The sequence below is a fragment of the Microtus pennsylvanicus genome, chromosome 6 (genome assembly GCF_037038515.1).
Source record: "Microtus pennsylvanicus isolate mMicPen1 chromosome 6, mMicPen1.hap1, whole genome shotgun sequence".
Taxonomy (NCBI): Eukaryota; Metazoa; Chordata; class Mammalia; order Rodentia; family Cricetidae; genus Microtus; species Microtus pennsylvanicus.
Window position 1 is genome coordinate 38,893,270 of NC_134584.1, and position 18,784 is coordinate 38,912,053.

Consider the following 18,784-nt stretch of genomic DNA (forward strand, 5'->3'; position numbering starts at 1 on the left):
CATGTATTTTTTGTTCCCCTTTGCTTGTCTTCTTTAATGTCCTCATTTATTATTATTATTGGAGAGTTATTAGCTATACCTCTTTTGAGAGAGAGAGAGAGAGAGAGAGAGAGAGAGAGAGAGAGAGAGAGGATTCTGTACAGCAGTCTGGGTCTGTGGGTCAAATCTACACCACCCATTTGTTTATCTATTATCTGTAGCTGTTTTCATGCCACAACAGCAGGACTGGGTAGCTGTAACAAGAACATATAGCCTGCAAAGTCTAAAAGAGTTACCATCTAAAAGTTTCATATGCTTGACCACTGATCTATAATTTAATCTTAAAAATTAAGATACAAAAACAAATCGCAAATAAAATAAAAGTGCATCAAACATTGGTTGGAGTTTACCCTTAGGAAATATCAAGGCCAGTTTCTCAGTTAACTACTCACATTATTTTCTTGGTTCTTGTTGTTTTTCAAGAGTGTGATAATACAATTGTGGATAAAGAAAGCAAGAGTGAGCACTCCGGTCAGCTGTGGAAACTCAAATCTTATCTCTAGGAGAAAAAGAAACAAAAATGACAAGCATAAAATGAGTATTAGCATTCACTAATCATCAGTTTTCTCTTATATCATCACTACCATCATCATCATCATCATTGCCCCAGGGAATAAGAATATTCAAGCATTTATAAAGTCCCTCAAGGTGAGCGTTACACTTAGTCAAAGCACTTGGAAGAGGAAGAAATGGAATTAAGGGATGTACATTCTGTGACTTCCTCTCAGTTATCCCTAGCTGAGGTCCCACAATTAGATTTAAATTCAGGGTCTGTCTAGGACTAAAAAAATCTTCCAGTCTCCTAATACCTGAGCTTGCTGGAAAAGTTCTTCTGGAAAAGAAATCACAGAGGAAAGAAATAGCTACTTAAGAGTCTTGGGTGACAAGTCTAAAATGCGTAACATAAAAATATTCCTGGTTAAACTGAGATACAGTTTGCAGTGGGATACAGTATTTAAAAAGTATGCTGTTGAGATTTAACACCAGGACAAATGTTGGAGTCAAGCAGCATGTCAAGTCTAATTTGCTTTTGTTTTTTAAAATACACATAAACAGCTGTAATTATGTGCTCAAGAAAAGACGTTGATAACAATGGCTATCTCTGGTTGACAGGATTTATTTTAAATATAGCCATTTACTTATCTATAATAAATACAGTTATTTAAAAAATAGTATTCTATCTAGAACCACTGTTTGGAGGCAGGTAATAAGGAAATGAAACGATTAGCTAATGTGGAGCCAGGCTACAATCTACTTAGCAGTATTGGTAGGCAAAGCAAATAGCAAAGTGGAGAGCCATCTCAGGGACAGCTGGGGGTAAAGAGCAGAACCGCAGCAAAGGTCTACTGGCTCTTGGCCGCGCTGTTTCAGGAAAGGAAGTGTGGCCACTAAGAATCAACCACCAGCTCTAAAGAAAATCAGAAGGCAAGGCCAATAAAAGTATATGGTTTTGCTTCCTTTCTGCTTGCTTTTTCTCACTGTCTAGCCTCCTGAGTTCAATACTCAGGTTACAGTCATGAATCACTATGTCTGGCTTATTCTGTTTGCTATGATGTTTCCTGTCTGTCAGCTTTCATCCATATATTTTTTATCTGTGAATGCAACTCACAATATAGGCAAATTCTTCCTGTTAGTTTTTGAAAATATTTTTTTATAGTAATCTTTCTAATACACCCAATAAACTGAGATCACGGCTAGTTAACAACAGCATTACACATCACGATGACAAAAACACTATTTTTGAAAATGATGACAAAATCATGTGCAGATGGATTTACTTGCTGATATTTTTAACAGAGAAATAACTCTTTAGCTGGGATCCAAAGTAAAGCAGCCAAGTAGGAAAGAGAAATCACCAATCATAGTGGTTCATGTCTGTAATCTTAGCACTTGGGACGCTGAGTCTGGGGCCAGGCTGGGCTGTTTAGCAAATTCCAGATTGGCCTGGGCCAAAGGGAGATCCTGTCTCAAAGGCACCTTGCCCCATCGACATTTCTGTATATAATAACGGGTTAGAAGCTGTAAGAAAACAAATTAAATGATCCTACCCACATTAGCAAAACCGACATTAGTTTGGTCTAGGATTACTTTCATTTCTATGTATATTAAAGTACTCTGACATATACCGTGGAAGGACAACATGCCGTCTCCCTTTAGGCGAGAAAATAAGCAAGGCTGTTAGCTGATGGCTTCTGGCTGCAGCCGTCCGATGTCCACTGCCCTGGTCCTATACCAGTCATATTCCCACTGGACAGCTAGTAGCCAACCCTGAGCTTGCGGTGTATTAGTGTTTGGGCACATTTGTGTAACCCTATTCTAGAGGCAATATTTGCATTGAGGGCCGTAGTGCCTGGCCAGGATGTTCTGAATTTACTTCTGTTGAATTCATTTCTTTCTCTTCTCTTCCTTCCTACATATCCCAACCAGGCTTAGTCCTGCTCCCAATCCTTTAATTTTGCAGAAGTGTTGCTCTTATACATGTCCTGCTCTTCTGACCCTGTTCTGGTACTTGCTTACTGGGGAACTGGAACCAATCCAGTTGGTGTTGTAAGTGTATGAGAAAACAGGATTTGACTGGGGTAGAAGGGATTTGAGCCCTGGATCACTTACTATCAAGTTTGCAGTTATCTGTGCTGTTTATGCTACATCCTAAGGTTCTTTTTGTTTTGAGATGGGCTCTCCTGTAGCCCAAGCTAGCCTCAAACCCCACGATGTACTTGAGAATGACCTTGAACTTCATGATCCTCCCGCATCTACCTCTCTGCAGTTAGAGGCGTGTGCCACCATATTCAGTTTTATGCAGTGTTGAGGACCAAATCCAAGGCCTCTTGCAAGCAAGCCCTGGATGACAGCAGGACCCCAGCCCGAAAGGTTCTGACCGTGTTCCTCTGTTGACCGAGAGTGACTGGGAGGAGGGAAGGCACTCCTGACCTCATCCTTTTGTGGGCAGCATTTCATCATGGCAGCCTCGCTACAAATTCTGTTTCCAAGCAGAGCACTGTAGGACTATTCTTCCTTCTCCCCACTGGCCTTCTAAGGACATAAAAGCCTATCTTGCAAGTGTGGGAGGAGGAGGGGAGAGTCATAACTGGCCTTTAGAGTTATATTTAGCTTAAAAGAGAAGGCTTTTCAGTCCAGTTCTTGTTTTTTAGTACTTCCTACCATTTTTTTCAACAAGTATTCTTTCAATCGAGCCATTCAAATTCTCATAATTTCCTAAGTGAGTCATGTTACTTCAGGCCTTAACTGTGCATGGCATACCTCTGAGAATTCTCCAACTTCTCACTTAGCGATCTCCTTTCGGCCTTTAATAGATCCTCTGAGATCACTTCCCTGCGTCCTCTTGGATGTGCAATCCCTCTGTGCTCTAGTGTCCCCTGGGCACCTCTTTATTTATGATTGTTACTGCATCAATTGTCTTACTGCTCAGCTGGATCTCTTGGAGGGCAGAGGGTCATGTTTTATACAACATTGGGTGCCATGTAGCAGGAACACTATTGCCAGAACTGAAGGATTCCCAGCCACCAATATGAACAAAATTCTATTTAAAACTGCTTTTAGAGTTGAGATTATTAAATTTCTCTTTGATTGACCTTTTCCATCTCACAGCAATCAACCTCTTTAAGACAGCTGATGAACTTGGTCCTTTTCAATTAAGGCTTTTGCAATAATTGATTGACACAAATACCTTTTGAGCAATTCTTTTAAGAACTGAGATTTTTCAGTGTTGTTAAAATATAATTCATATGTTTTACTTATGTAAAGCGTAAACTTAATTTTTTTAGCATATTCAGATTTGTGTGATCATAACCACAGTACTTTGTTCCCTTCTAGTGTTGGATAATATTCCACCATATTGATTCATCATACTTTATATACTCATCAGGGACAGACATTGGGTTGCTTCCACTTTTAGCAATTATGAGTAATGAAGTTATAAACACTCTCTCCCCGTCTCTCTTTTTCATATTATGGGGAAATATGCTTAACATGCCTTTTCAAAGGACATAACATTTGTGGCATGATTATTCTATTATAATTAAAGAAGACAAGCAATTCACAAAGGGTCGGAAGTTAATTGAGGAAAACACCTGATGTAATCGCTGGCCTTTGTGTGGTGCGTATGTATGTATGTGCATGCGTGCATGCGTGCGTGCGTGTGTGTGCGCAACCCCACACACAGAGTAAATTAGAATCTAAAGTCTCTTTGAAGTCAGTTTCAAAGAATTATGAGGACTTTTTTTTTTAGACAGGTGTCTGTGGTGGTTTGAAAGAAAATGGCCCCAAAGGGAGTGGCACTGTTAGGATGTGTGGCCTTGTTGGAGTTGGTATGGCCTTGTTGGAGGAAGTGTGTCACTGTGGGGTAGGCTGTGAGGTCTCCTATATTAAGTTGTGCCACCTAACGTGATGCCATGGTTATGGTGTCTTTTTACAACAGAAACCCTAACTAAGGCAGTCTCACTATGTAGCCCAGGCTGACGTCTAACTTGTGACAGTTTCTCTGACTCAGCCTCCTGAGTGCTCCTACAGGTATGAGTCAGCACACCTGGCTCAGAAAGTCATCTTAATTGCAGTTTTCAGTGTACGAACTGTTAAAAGTTAGCCTGCCACGGTGGCACACACCTATGGTCTTACCACTGTGGAGGCAAACCCAGGAAAAGCAAAAACTGGAGGCTAGCCTTGGTTACACAGTATATACTAGGACAGCCTAGGCTACATGAAATCCTGTCTACTCCCCCGAAACCCAACCAAACAAAAACTCTTAAAAGTTGAACAATTTTGGGGGTGTGGTTCAGTCACTAAAGTGCCTGCCAAGGATGAAGACAGAACTGGATTTTGTCATCAGCACTGAATAAACCAGCTGTGGTGGTTGGTGCATGCTTATACTCAACATGGGGATCAGAAGTGCCAAACAGAGTTTTCAGTTTGGATTTGAAAAATCAAGTTTTTAATTTGATGATTGTGATTGAATTCATAGTAAGCCATGTACTGTTCTGTGATTAATTTCCTTTTATATAAAAACTTTTCATTGATCCGTTTTTCTGGAAAAAATAATTTTTTCTTTTTAGTTCCTTAGTTATCTAGTTAATACTACTTCCTCCTCAAACTTTATTCAGGAATTGTAAACTCTTCCTGCTCAGTCTGTACAATACACCGAAAAAGCTTTGCACTTTCCATAGCCCGCTACTATAAGTCCCACCACTCTCTCCATATCTTTTCATGATAGTTCTTGAAGTTCTGGATAGAGCAGCAAGACAACAAAAGGAAACCAAGGGGATTCAAATTGGAAAGGAAGAAGTCAAACTTTTGTTATTTGCAGATGATATGATAGTATACATAAGTAACTCCAAAAACTCTACTAGGAATCTTCTACAGCTGATAAATACCTTCAGTAATGTGGCAGGATACAAGATCAACTCAAAAAAATCAGTAGCTCTCCTATACACAAATGATAAGCTGAAAAAGAAATTAGAGAAACATCACCCCTCACAACAGTCACAAATAACACAAAATATCTTGGGGTAACACTAACTAAAGAAGGGAAAGACCTGTTCGATAAGAACTTTAAGTCTTTGAAGAAAGAAACTGAAGAAGACACCAGAAAAGATCTCCCATGCTCTTGGACAGGTAGGATCAACATAATAAAAATGGCAATCCTACCAAAAGTAATCTATAGATTCAATGCAGTCCCCATCAAAATCCCAACATAATTCTTCATAGACCCTGAAAGAACAATACTCAACTTCATATGAAAAAACAAAAGACCCAGGATAGTCAAATCCTGTACAAACAAAGACCCAGTCCTGTACAATAAAGGAACTTTCAGAGGCATCACCATCCCTGAAATCAAGCTCTATTATAGAGCTACAGCAATGAAAACAGCTTAGTATTGGCATAAAAACAGAGAGGTTGACCAATGGAATCAAACTGAAGACCCAGATATTAATCCACACACCTATGAACACCTGATTTATGACAAAGAAGCTAAATTATACTATGGAAAAATGAAAGCATCTTCAACAAATGGTGCTGGCATAATAGGATGTCAACATGTAGAAGAATGAAAATAGATCCATATCTATCCTTATACACAAAACTCAAATCCAAATGGATTAAAGACCTCAATATAAATCCAGCCACACTGAACCTGATAAAAGAGAAAGTGGGGAGCAGCCTTCAATGCATGGGTACAGGAGATCGCTTCCTAAATATAACACCAGTAGCACAGACACTGAGAGCAACAATAAATAAATGGGACCTCATGAAACTGAGAAGCTTCTCTAAAGAAAAGGACACAGTCAATAAGACAAAAAGGCAGCCTACTGAAAGGGAACCCCACATCAGACAGAGGACTGATCTCCAAAATATATAAAGAACTCAAGAAATTATACATCAAAATTACAAATAACCCAATTAAAAAAATGGTGTACAGAACTAAACAGAATCCTCAACAGATAAATCTCAAATGGCTGAAAGACACTTAAGGAAATGTTCAACATCCTTAGCCATCAGGAAAATGCAAATCAAAACAACTCTAAGATACCATCTTACACCAGTCAGAATGGCTAAGATGAAAAACACCAATGATAGCTTATGCTGGAGAGGATGTGGAGTAAGGGGAACACTTCTCTATTGCTGGTGGGAATGCAAACTTGTACAACCACTCTGGAAATCCATATGGTGGTTTCTCAGAAAATTGGAAATCATCCTACCTCAGGGCCCAACAATACCACTCTTGGGCATACACCCAAAAGATGCTCAATCATACTGCAAGGACATTTGTACAACTATGTTCATAGCAGCATTATTTGTAATAGCCAGAACCTGAAAACAATCTAGATGCCCCTCAGTCGAAGAATGGATAAAGAAAATGTGGTACATTTACACAATGGAGTACTACTCAGTGGTAAAAAACAACGACATCTTGAAATTTGCATGCAAATGGATGGAACTAGAAAAAAAAATCCTGAGTGAGATAACCCAGACCCAGAAAGATGAACATGGTATGTACTCACTCATAAGTGGATACTAGCTGTAAAGCAAAGGATATTGAGTCCATAATCCTAAAGAAGCTACTTAACAAGGTGAACCCTAAGAAAAACATACATAGATCTACTTGGAAAGGGGAAATAGACAAGACTGCCTGATAAAATTGGGAGCATAGAGATGGGGGGATAGGGAGAGCAGAAGGGGAAGACAAAGGGAGAAGGGGAGGGGGAGAAGAACTTAAGAGAATGGGATAGTCGAGATGGAGGAAGGATGGAGATGAGAGCAAAGAAAGAGATATTTTGATTAAGGGAGCCATTACGGGGCTAGCAAGAAACCTGGCACTAGAGAAATTCCCAGGAATCCACAAGGATGACCCCAGCTAAGACCCTAAGCAATAGAGGAGAGGTGCCTGAACTGGCCTTGCTCTGTAGTCAGACAGATAAATATCTGAAGTATGACCTTAGAACCTTCATCCAGCAACTGATGGAAACAGAGGTAGAGACCTGCATCAGAGCACTGGACTGAGCTCCCAAAGTCCAGGAATGAGAATATGAGCAAAAAGGTCAAGACCATGATGGATTCACCCACTGAAACAGTTTACCTGAGCTAATGGGTGCTCACCAACTCCACCTGGAGGGGGAAGAAACAAGCATAGGTCCAAACTAGTCCCTCTGAATGTGGGTGACAGTTGCATGGCTGAAGTAGACTGAGGGGCCACCGGCAGTGACACCAGGATTTATTCCTACTGCTTGCACTGGCTTTTTTGGAACCTATTCTCTTTGGATGGATACCTTGCTCAGCCTAGATATAGTAGGGGGGGCCTTGGACCTTCTCCAAAGCAATGTGCCTTACCCTCTCTGAGGAGTGTCCGGGGAGGTGGGGGGGGGGTAGGTAGAGGAAATGGGAGTGGGAAGTGGGATTGTTACGTAAAATGAAAAAAGATTATTTACTTTAAAATAAATAAATAAATAAAAGGAAAAGAAAAGACCTAAGACCTCTGTCTAACTCTTGCAGTTTGTTCTTGCTTCCCATTTGGCCTGTCCCTACTGTTTCCTAGTTCACCCTTCATGGTGTGTCTCTTCACTCTCATTTGAATGGGACTAGGAGGAAGTCAAACACATTTACTTATTCAATAATTATTTCTTTATATTTTTACTTTTTGTTAGTGTGCACTAGCGTATGTGTGTGTGTGTGTGTGTGGTGGTCAGAAGACAACTTGATGGAGCTGGTTCTTTCCTTGTATGGTGTGGGTCTTGGGGACTGAACACAGCAGGTGGCTTTACCTGTTGAGCTATTTCACTGACCCTCAACACTTATTCCTTATTAGCCCTCAGTGTGCGGCAGGAAGTATTATAAAATTTGGGGATACAGCAGTAATACAGAAGTCTAAAGAACATAAGTAATACTCCTTTTCTCGGAGAGTAATGTTCCAGTTAAACGAGGCAGATCCATAAACAAAAAATGAATTTTTGATATCTATATTCAAGAATCCAAAACATTTAGAAACATTTCTGGATAAATCCCTTTTTATTGCTACTTTCGGGAGCTCAGGAGCCAAATGGATTAGAATAATTTGGGGCCCCTAAGACTCTAACGCATTAGAATCAGGAATTACTAACAGACATCACAGATGCTTGCTATAAGGCTAGTACTGATAAGAGCTTTAAGGAAAAGTCTCAAGCAGCCTGGAAGTGGGTAGGTTGTCAGAGAAGACTGTGCATCCGAGAGAACAGGGCACCCCATACACAGGGAACAGTGAATGCTCAGCGTTGTCATACAACAGCAAGGAGGCCAGTGCGCTTGGAGTTGGTGAGTAAGAGGGAAAGCGGTGGGGATTATGAGTCAGGTCAGACTGGATCCAAGGACTATGATAAAGAAGCCATCATTCTTAATGAGATGGGAAATCGTTAAAGAGTTCTGTGGGTTCTGGTTTGAGCTTTGTTTTGTTTTTGCATTAAGACAGGTCTTACTATGTAGTTCAGGCTGGCCTTAAACTCCAGATCCCTTAAGGGCCAGCACCACAAGCATGCACCACCACACTAGCTTGAGTTGTTTTACAAGTATAACTCTAGCTGCTGGGTGTAGAATAGCTTAGGGTGGGGGAGACAAAATTAACTAGGGGGCACTATAATAATCCAGGCAAGAGATTAACAGCTTGACAAAGTTCTTTTCAGTGGAGATGATAAGAAGTTAGGTTCTTAACTGTTTTAAAAAATAAAACAGACGCACTCTGCAGCTGGATTGGGTGTGGATGGAGAATGGTCAAAAACTATACAGTGTTGACCAGAGCACCCGAAACTACAGCCTTTCTTTTAAGGTGAAGGAGGCTCAGAGAAGAGCAAGTCAAGCATGTTGGTGGATAGGGATGGACACTGAAATGAATATAACAAGTATTTGGTCTTTGTCCATCTGAGCTTGACACATCCATAGACATTGAAGTAGAGAAAGAGAAGGTGTGAGTTGGACACGAGAATGGACTTCATGAGGGATCTCAGTTGGAAATATAAAATTAGGATTGGTCACCGTACAGACAATACAGAAAGCCAGTTGGTTGCATGGCATTACTTAGGGGATAAAAGTCTTTGCGTTTGTAAGAGAGCAGAATAAATACTTTTTTCCCCAACTACTATCTGAGAGAAAAGTTGATGACAGATGTATTAAAAAGCAAAAGTTTGAAATAAAAATACTGGGCAAGAGAGATGGTCATCAGGTGAAGAAAGACTCTTGCTAAGACTGGCAACCTGAGTTCCATACCCAATGTACGGGCTGGTTTTATGTCAACTTGACACAAGCTAGAGTCATCAGAGAGGAAGGAGGCTCAGTTGAGAAAATGTCTCCATAAGATCCAGCTGTAAGGCATTTTCTTACTGATTGATGGGGGAGAGTGATGTGAAAATGTATGTGAATAAACTCTTTCCTCCCCGACCTGCTTTTTTGGTCATGATGTTCATTGCAGTAGTAAAAACCCTAAGACAACCAGTAGTCCACAGGCTAAAGGAAAGAATTGACTTCCAAATGCTGTCCTGGGATCTCCTCCACACACATGCTATGGTAGGTGTGTAAGGAAACAAATGTAATACGTAATTGTAGAAGAAACAAGAACACATAAAGATCAATCGGATTTGTAAAATGGTGTGACTTTTCATGAGGACAGTAAAGGCTTATCCTCTCCAATGTTCTCCGAGTTTTTAATAGACTCTCAGAAAGCACTTAGGACATATTTCATTCTTCATACAGTCTTTAATCACAATGTATTAATTTTAGACTCCTAATGGAAAATGTGCCTTGTTTAATCTTCATTATTTCCCCTTCATTCCATATAAAATTGGATAATGGAAAATGAATGATTTGCCACCTACTTAAGAATTTCTTCTTTTCTGTTTCCCAGATAACTATTCACCCTGGTTATACATTTTTAAAAATATATTTATTTTCTGTTTAATTATGTGTCATTGTGCCTGTGTGTCAGTGTGTGCGTGTGAGTATAGGCACCCACAGAACACTGACTGGTCCCTTGAAGCTGGAGTTACAGGTCGGTGCTTGTTGACTCCGTGAAGGTCCTGAAATCAAATTTGAGTCCTTTGCCCTATCAGGTATCTATTTTTAGTTTATTATCATTAGTAGAAACTTTCCTCACTAATGCTTAATAAATCACAATAGACACAATATTAAAAAAACAATATCCTGAACTATTTTTGCCAATCATTGGGAATATTCAATATTGTCCTTTTCATCAGTTTTTCTTTTTCTTTTTTTTTTTTTGTCTTTTTTTGAGACAGGGTCTCTTCTATTCTGGCTGTTCTGAAACTCAAAGAGCTCCAGCTGCCTCAGTCTCCCTAGTACTGGGATTCAAGGTGTGCACCACCACATAATCTTGAAAGGAAAAATGCCCTTTCAAGGCTCAGGGCTTTGGAAAATCAAAGCTAATAAAGTCAAGTGTTCTGAAAAATAGCCATGGTAACATAATCAACAATTTTCAGTGACTACCTACTCAATACATCTTGAAAATCTAGGAAGGTTATAACAAAGAAATAGGAGCTAAATAGCTCCAACTACGAGAATCAGGAAGACCAGACACTCAATGGTGACTTGAAATTTTAGGCTTCTTAATGATTGAAGAATAGAAGGAAAGCAGTCTTTCTAAACCAACAATAGAATCAAGTACTATTTCTCAATGATTAGTTTCAAGATATTTTTGTAACAGTCACTTCCCCCCGGGGAATCTTCGTACTGTCAACTTTTTAGTACTTTGTGTTTCTGCGGCATTGATCAGAACTAGTCCTGCCTCTAGCTTTTCTTCCTTGGTGAAAACGCTGAAACTCCCTCAGCGACATTTTGCCCCAGCAAATCCTTTCTTGGGGATGAACAGAGACAGTTCACAGAAAACCTTAAAGGTGTGATACCCACAGGCCGGGCACTTGAGGCAACTTTTCAACTATCCCACAAATAGGCCCGCAATCTTGCTGTCTGCTCGCTCCAGGGAGTACTTCCACATTCAAGTTGGCTCAGTCATTATCACTTAATTCAGGTTCTTCACACAGAACCCTCCCCAGAGAGGTGGAGAGGGAACTGGACCACTGGCTGGGATCGGTGGTGCCCAGCGGCCTCATCGGCTGGTTTCAAGGGTCAACCGCTGCATGGGGAGCTTCCAGAACTCTTGGGCATCCTGCTGGCTGTATCCAGAGAAGGAGGCAATGTATTTATGGAAGACTCCGGAATGGAGTAGGAATCATAGTTTCACAGGAGTCAGGGTACCACACGGCATCTATGTCTGCAAAGGCTTCTGTGAGCTCCTGGGCTCGGCCTTCTCCGGGCATCTCTTGCCGGAAGTCCCTCTGAAGACTAAAGTACCGCAGAGGCCTTCTGCAGCTCAAACACTGTAGCACGGCGTTCAGGAAACATGCATTCCCCAGATTTCCGAGGCCAACACAGTAATGGTCACTTTTTAATCTATCTTCTTTTTAGTAAAATTCAGTCATTTACTCATTGTTTTATTGGTGCTTTTTAAAAATTCCTATAGATTTTAAATTTGGGGGAAACTAAATTAACTAAATTGCCACATTATAATCAGGAGGAGATATGAGACAGGTGCGGAAATCCATTTAATAATTCTACATTATAATCAGGAGGAGATATGAGACAGGTGCAGAAATCCATTTAATAACCATAATCTCAACCTGAAAAACAATAAAATTACAGAAAAGCCCCTAAGGGGAACAATGACCCCCCCCCCCCTCCCTTTCTCTCTCTCTCTGATACAGGGTCTGGCCTGGAACTCACAGCAATCCTACCTGCCTCTGCCTCCTGAGAACAGAAAGTGTGTGCCCCATGCCCAGCCAGGAACAGTGGTTCTAATGAGCAGTATTACCAACATGCATAACAATGCTCCACATCTCTGATCGTCTAAGCAAATGTTCCTTAGAAAAGTCTAGAGAAGAAGTTTTTCATTTTTCAAGTGCATTATAAATTAAATGGACTTCAAATGTCAATTCAAAAATGATAGAGCCCTGATTATCCCTCACTACCAGAAATACCAAACATAATCCTGTTTTGTTTTATTTACTCATTCTTGTTTTTCTGAGGTAGTGTCTCACTCTATGACCCAGGCTTGCCTAGAACTCAAGGTAAGTCCTCTGTTTCAGCCTCCCAAATGCTGGAATTGGCAGGTGAGGGCAATCAATCACCTGTATTACCTGTTTTAGACTAATATTTCATAGGGATTAACTTAAAGAACACATTATTGTTATTCAATTATTTCTTATTTTGACAAACTCACCTGGTACAAAGAATTCTGTTGGCACAAGCCAGTGAAATTCCAGATGGAATCCTAAGCGAATAGCCTTCAAGGTAACAAGGACAATCAAATAGAGGACGGAAACTGTGCCTGTAAGGGACAGACAAACAAACCAGAAACTACTGAGCATCTTTGTATATCCTACAGACTGCTTTAAAAACCAGGACTGGAGAAATTATCTTTGTTAATCTTATTTAAAAAAACCCAGCTATATTCGAAATAATAATAAATTAATAAATTAAGCCTTGTGAGTTATCAGAAAGTAAATCAAAATATTAGGTAGTAAGCCTAAGGAACCTCACGCATGCTCACTGACTGGGAACTGTTTAGTTAACTTAGGAATTCAATGACAGCAACAAGCAGAATCTATTATAAAAGTCAGTTTTACAAGAGAAGAAAACATGAAACCAACTTATTTTGTTTTAGGTATTGGGAGATGCCCAACACACTGGAAAAGTCTGCCAAGTTAATTTGAAGTAAAGAGATAAAAATAGCAAACATCCTTAAAAGGTGAACAAATGAGCTAGCATCTCCGGGAGGCTCTGCCACACAGAACTGTGAGCGGTGTAGACATTAGAGGACTGTTATCTTTTTTTTTTTTTTTTGATTTTTCGAGACAAGGTTTCTCCGTAGCTTTTTGGTTCCTGTCCTGGAACTAGCTCTTGTAGACCAGGCTGGCCTCGAACTCCCAGAGATCCGCCTGCCTCTGCCTCCCGAGTGCTGGGATTAAGGGCGTGCGCCACCACCGCCCGGCAGAGAGCTGTTATCTTTTAATTAAAAAATGGTGTTTTTTTTTGTAGTATTTTTGTAGTATTGGGGATAAAACTCAGAGCCTTGTTTGTACACTACTAGGCAAGTGCTCACTTGGTCAGCTACATCTCTAACCCAGATCCCTCCTCCTGAGGAAGGAGATGCAGTCTTTGTGGAGGTCAATCAGACCTGCTCCTGAAGGCCCCTAGGCTACTGCTCTGAGGAAGGACAACCTGAAGCCTGGTTGGAAGTCTGAGGACCACGAGGTCTCCTGAGCAAACCTCCTGTAAGTTCACATGCTTGTGAAAGACTTGTTCCACTGGAAAGTCTGCAGCAAGTCAGGAAACCACAAAGAGCTCTATAAACCGGACTGTGGGTTTAGAGATTAGCTGATTCAGAAAGATGAAGACAGGACGCCAGGCTTATGTAACAGCTCGTTCTCTCCGTGTTCATGCTGCCGTACAGTGTCCTACTCTGAGGGAGACAGGCTGGAGAGACCTATCTTTACCCCTTCCTTTCATCTCCTGGGAACCTGGCTACATTTTGATGTTGTTCCTCCTAGTTCCTTGATATGATGGAGAATCTGATTATTGTGCACTGCAGCTGCCTACTGGAGAGCTTCAGAGGGGAGGTAAAATCCTACAGACTGAGTCCAACAAGTCTCTGTAAGTGCTATCTCCAGATTTCCTTTAGTTAACCAGATCTGAGCTTCCACTGAAGGTCTTTTCGTCATTAAGTAGGGTCAAAATATTCCTTTGGAGATTTCTGCAAGACAGGAGACATGCACAGAGGTCTATTCCTTTTGGAGGCCACTGTGCTAGGAAACAAAAACTCAGGAAGGGCACAAACGCAGAATAAGAAGCCAACCTAGGGCTGGAGTGGGGCTCAGCAGTAGAGCAGGCTGCCCAGAAAGCAGTTGTAAAATGATATCTTAGGTTTAAAGTTAGATGACAATTCTGTGCAGTTACCCTCTACCCCCTTAATCTCAGTAGCCAGGGATGACCTTGAACTCCAGTTCCTGCCTTTGTCTTCGAGGTGCTTACGATTAGTGGTTGGGTTACCACGCCTCGCTATGTAATACTCGTAAATAGAACACAGGAAGTTCCTATGTTTCACACTTTAAAACTAAGAATTCCTATAGTAGCCGTTTTGATGTCTCCTCCTCAGTCTATTTCCTCTAGCTGTACTTTCACGGGAAGTGAGTTATTCAAGAAGGTTAGAATGGGAAACCGAGTAATTCACATCAAGAAAATGAACCCTGAAAGGGCAAAAGGCACCTGAAACGGTCGTGTCCATTTTTCTGTGCCCAAACTTTATAGAAAAACAAAAAGCAAAATCAAAGTATCACATGAATGAACAAACTAAGTAGATCTGAATAGCTGGGGAGGCGACTCTCTCCCCACTCACACTGCTGAAGTCCCACAAAGTAGTATCTTACCTAGGATGTTAAATTTGGAAAAAAACGAAGGAGACTTGAAATTGAGCAGTGGCAGGAGGAGCCCTATGAGGTAGAACGGCACTGTCTTGGACTTATTCCACCACTTCTCAAACTGCTGGACTTGTGTGTCATTGTAGAAAACCATGGAGCTGTTGTCAGGATGGCCGCTGCTCCCAGCGCTTGGACAAATCACTGCAAAGGCAAACAAACGCCACGTCAGAGATCGGACGACCCAGGCCAGGGAGTCACTGTGTCCAGGGCTGCGCCTGCTCAGCTGTTACACCAACTTCTGGAAAGGGTTATAGAGGAGCCTTAGGAATCTTTCACCTGAACATAAACAGTGAAAGGGAATAAGAAAAAAACACTTTTGAGGTAGCATACCCTTGTATTAGGAACAAGAGAAAGATCCCATAAAGTCCCATAAAATGTTCCTTGGCCTGATTGTTGGACAGGAAATATTGGGCTTATGGGTCACCTCAGTAATATGAGACGTACCATGCAGGTATAGTCACTACCATATCATATCTTTGTATAGTAGTAATGACCATACAAAGGCCAAATAACAGGCTTTTTCTCTTAAAAATTTGATTAGCTTTATTATTTGTGTGTGTGTATGTTCATCATGGCACATGTGCAGAGGTCAGAGGACAGCATGTCAGAGTCCGTTCGCTCCTTCTACCATGTAGGTCTTGGGACTGAACTCAGGTCATCAGGTGTGGTGGTAAAATGCCTTTGCTTATTGAGCCATTTCACTGACCCCCTTTTTTTCTTTTTTAATAAGAAAAAAAATCTATGTGTTAGGGAATTAAAAGCAGAAATCCCCGATCACCAGTGAAAAACTGAAGAATTTGGAGTTTAACAATCCAAAATGATTCAGTTACCCCCCACTTCCGGCAGCCTAAGAGTCTGTTAACCTCTGAGAACCGGGAGTCTGGAGAAAGAGATTGTCCTCTCTCTGTCTTCGCCTCTTCTTCTCTTTTAGCATTTGTTTATTTGTAACTTGTCTGTTATGCATTTACAGGCCACAGTCGAGCAATTCCTCCTTCAGCCCTGGGGTCCGGGGGTCAAGCTCAGGCTGTTGGCCTGTCACCCTCTGAGCATCTCACGGGCGTATTTCCATGCTCTTTTTAGTCTTATTCCTTTATGGTGCCAAGGCTCGAACCCAGAGCTTCCCACATGCCATGCAGATGCAGTACCGCCAAATCACACTCAAGCATTTATTTTCAAAATAAATCTATTTTGAAACCTACCACCAATAATTGTATAGCAACCCAGGAATATAAGAACAATTTTTCCCCAACCATTTACCTAACTTGGAGTTATGCATTCTATTTTCAAATAGTTTTGGGAGCAGGACTGGGGACAAGGAAACAAACTGAATTCCACACTACTTACCAGGGTTGCTGTCATTGGTTCTCAGTATAGTGTCAGTGTCATTAATGTGATGAATGAAATCTAAAAGACAAAGATAGTTACACAATGAATGAACCATGTCAGGTCCCATCACCACCTAAGGTCTTCTGTTCATAAAAACGGTTATTTACTGTATATAATATTGTTGAGTATACTAACCCCAGACTATTTCTTAGTTACATAGTTTCATTTTTAGTTTTCTTTGCCTTACTGGAATGATAATGTTATTTACTTCATAGGCCCATATGGAAGTATTTACAAAATCCAGGGCTTAAAAAGGAAGCTACTTGAAAGATCGAATTAATGGTACTTAAAAGGTCTGCAAAGAAGATAGATAGAATTTTTCCCTATACTTAAATTAATTTATAGCAGCACAGCTACATTTTATGTAAAGTTCTCAACAACCGTACATGGCCAAGCCTATTTGGAAAATCACCTAACATTTTCATAAGGAACAGTACATACTCTTACAAAGCTACGGCTGTATAGTAATCATCACTCCCAGAACTGCTGAGTTAGATGGAAGGAAGTACAGAAGATGAAGGCGTGTGCCGTCAGTGCCTCAGCATGCATGTCAGTATGAGGATGGGTAAACAGTGTGGTCGGTCTGTTTGTTTTGAGACAGGGTCATGCTTTATACAAAAAAATTATAGCTATAACAATATCTGGATTAGAGTAGTGAGGGACACAGCATAGCCCGTGGTTTCTCAATGAATGTGATATTACTAAGAAAAAAATTCATTCCTGAGGGGAGAAAAAAAACTTTTTAAAAACATGTACAGGTAGATAAACACTTTGTAAAAGGGATTTCTGTGGTATTAAAACTTCATTGGAGGGACAGTTAGAATAAAATGACTAAAAAGTGTTCCCAAGGAGTATTAATTTTTCTTAAAGTGGGAGAGTTAGAAAATCCTGTTACAGACTATTCTAGACCAGTACAATGTTGACAGCTGATAAGGCTAAGTGACAGGAACATGTGGATTCTGTTTCCTTAGTTGGGTTTTTTTTTTTTGTTGCTGTTTTTTCAAGACAGGGTATCTCTGTGTAACAGTCCTGGCTCTCTTGGAACTCACTCTGTAGACCAGGCTGGCCTCAAACTCAGAGATCTCTCTGTCTCTGCGTTCTGAATGCTGGGATTTAAGGTGTGCACCACCACCACCCAACATGGATTCCTTATGTTGTTCTGTTTATTTTCTACATGTTTAAATTTTTTAATAACAAAAAGTATGTATTGTATATTAAATTGAAAATACATTTACAAAACCAAATTAAGGTATCAAGAAAAGTGTTCACAAGTAGATAATACTTTTACCAAGAAAAATTTAAGAGACATTAAACAGAAACTTAAACTATGCTATGATCGTGGATAGAAAAACTCAATATCCTGGTACAGTTTTTTTCCACAACAAAAAATCTAATGCAATTCTTATTAATCCTAAGCCAATAGCCTAATAGTAATAATTATGGTATGTTGACTGAAAAATTCAATGCAACTTCATTCAAAATCTAATTATATTGCTCTAGAATTTGACAAATTAGTTGATTCTAAAATGTATATAAAAGACTCAAGGACCTTGATTCAAAGCAAAGAAAAACAAAACAAACTATATATATATGTATATATATATATATATATATATATATATATACATATATATATGCAGCTAACAATTGATGGGGAGGGAGAGACATCTCTGTCAGTGGTGCAGACACTGCTCAAGTACATGTGCTTCAGTAAACCAATTTTCACCCATGTTTGTGAAAGCAACCCTAACGAAACTCACTGGGTGACCAAAAAACAAAAAGACATAAAAATAGAAGGGAACTAGTGGAAAGAGGAAGGGTGCTAAAGGGAGTGGAGGGTGCTAAAGGGAGTGGAGGGGAACAAGAAAACATAACAAGAAAGGAATATGATAAAAAATACATTATGAAAATGTCAGAATGAAACCCATTATTTATGTAAAAAAATTAATGCTTATACATATGATATTTGACATCTTGAGTATAGAAAAGCTGAATCAAGCGCATTACCCGGGATTATATATACTTTACATATAAAAATGCAAGGCTAGAACTAAAATATTACAATGATATTTGAGGGTAACTTTGTTAAAGAATATATTGATACTTACTGAAAATAAACTTTCCAGTATTAAAAAGAAAATTAGACATAAGTACCCAATAAACTATCATTGCTCCAATGAGAGACACTAAGGAAAAAAGGAGACTTGACCATTGCCCAAAGGAGCCAAAATAATGTTTGCAGACATCTGGATATTCCCAGGTAGTTGTGTCCGATGTACCTGAATAAAAACAGAAGAGAAAGAATAAGACTAGATATTGGTCACATACGCTACATT

General features: G+C 40.1%; 1 protein-coding gene across 2 annotated transcripts in view; it reads right to left on the bottom strand.

Annotated features, from left to right (window-relative positions):
* Nucleotides 1–18,784, bottom strand: part of Slc38a9 (solute carrier family 38 member 9) — an 81,401-nt gene that overhangs the window by 21,473 nt on the left and 41,144 nt on the right. For both annotated transcript variants that reach the window (XM_075976057.1, XM_075976058.1), the window contains exons 7-11: nucleotides 18,557–18,727; nucleotides 16,407–16,466; nucleotides 15,012–15,203; nucleotides 12,806–12,913; nucleotides 432–538 (exon numbers count right to left, since the gene is read on the bottom strand). In XM_075976057.1, the coding sequence (XP_075832172.1) occupies nucleotides 432–538; nucleotides 12,806–12,913; nucleotides 15,012–15,203; nucleotides 16,407–16,466; nucleotides 18,557–18,727 (638 nt within the window). The remainder of the gene's footprint in view (nucleotides 1–431; nucleotides 539–12,805; nucleotides 12,914–15,011; nucleotides 15,204–16,406; nucleotides 16,467–18,556; nucleotides 18,728–18,784) is intronic.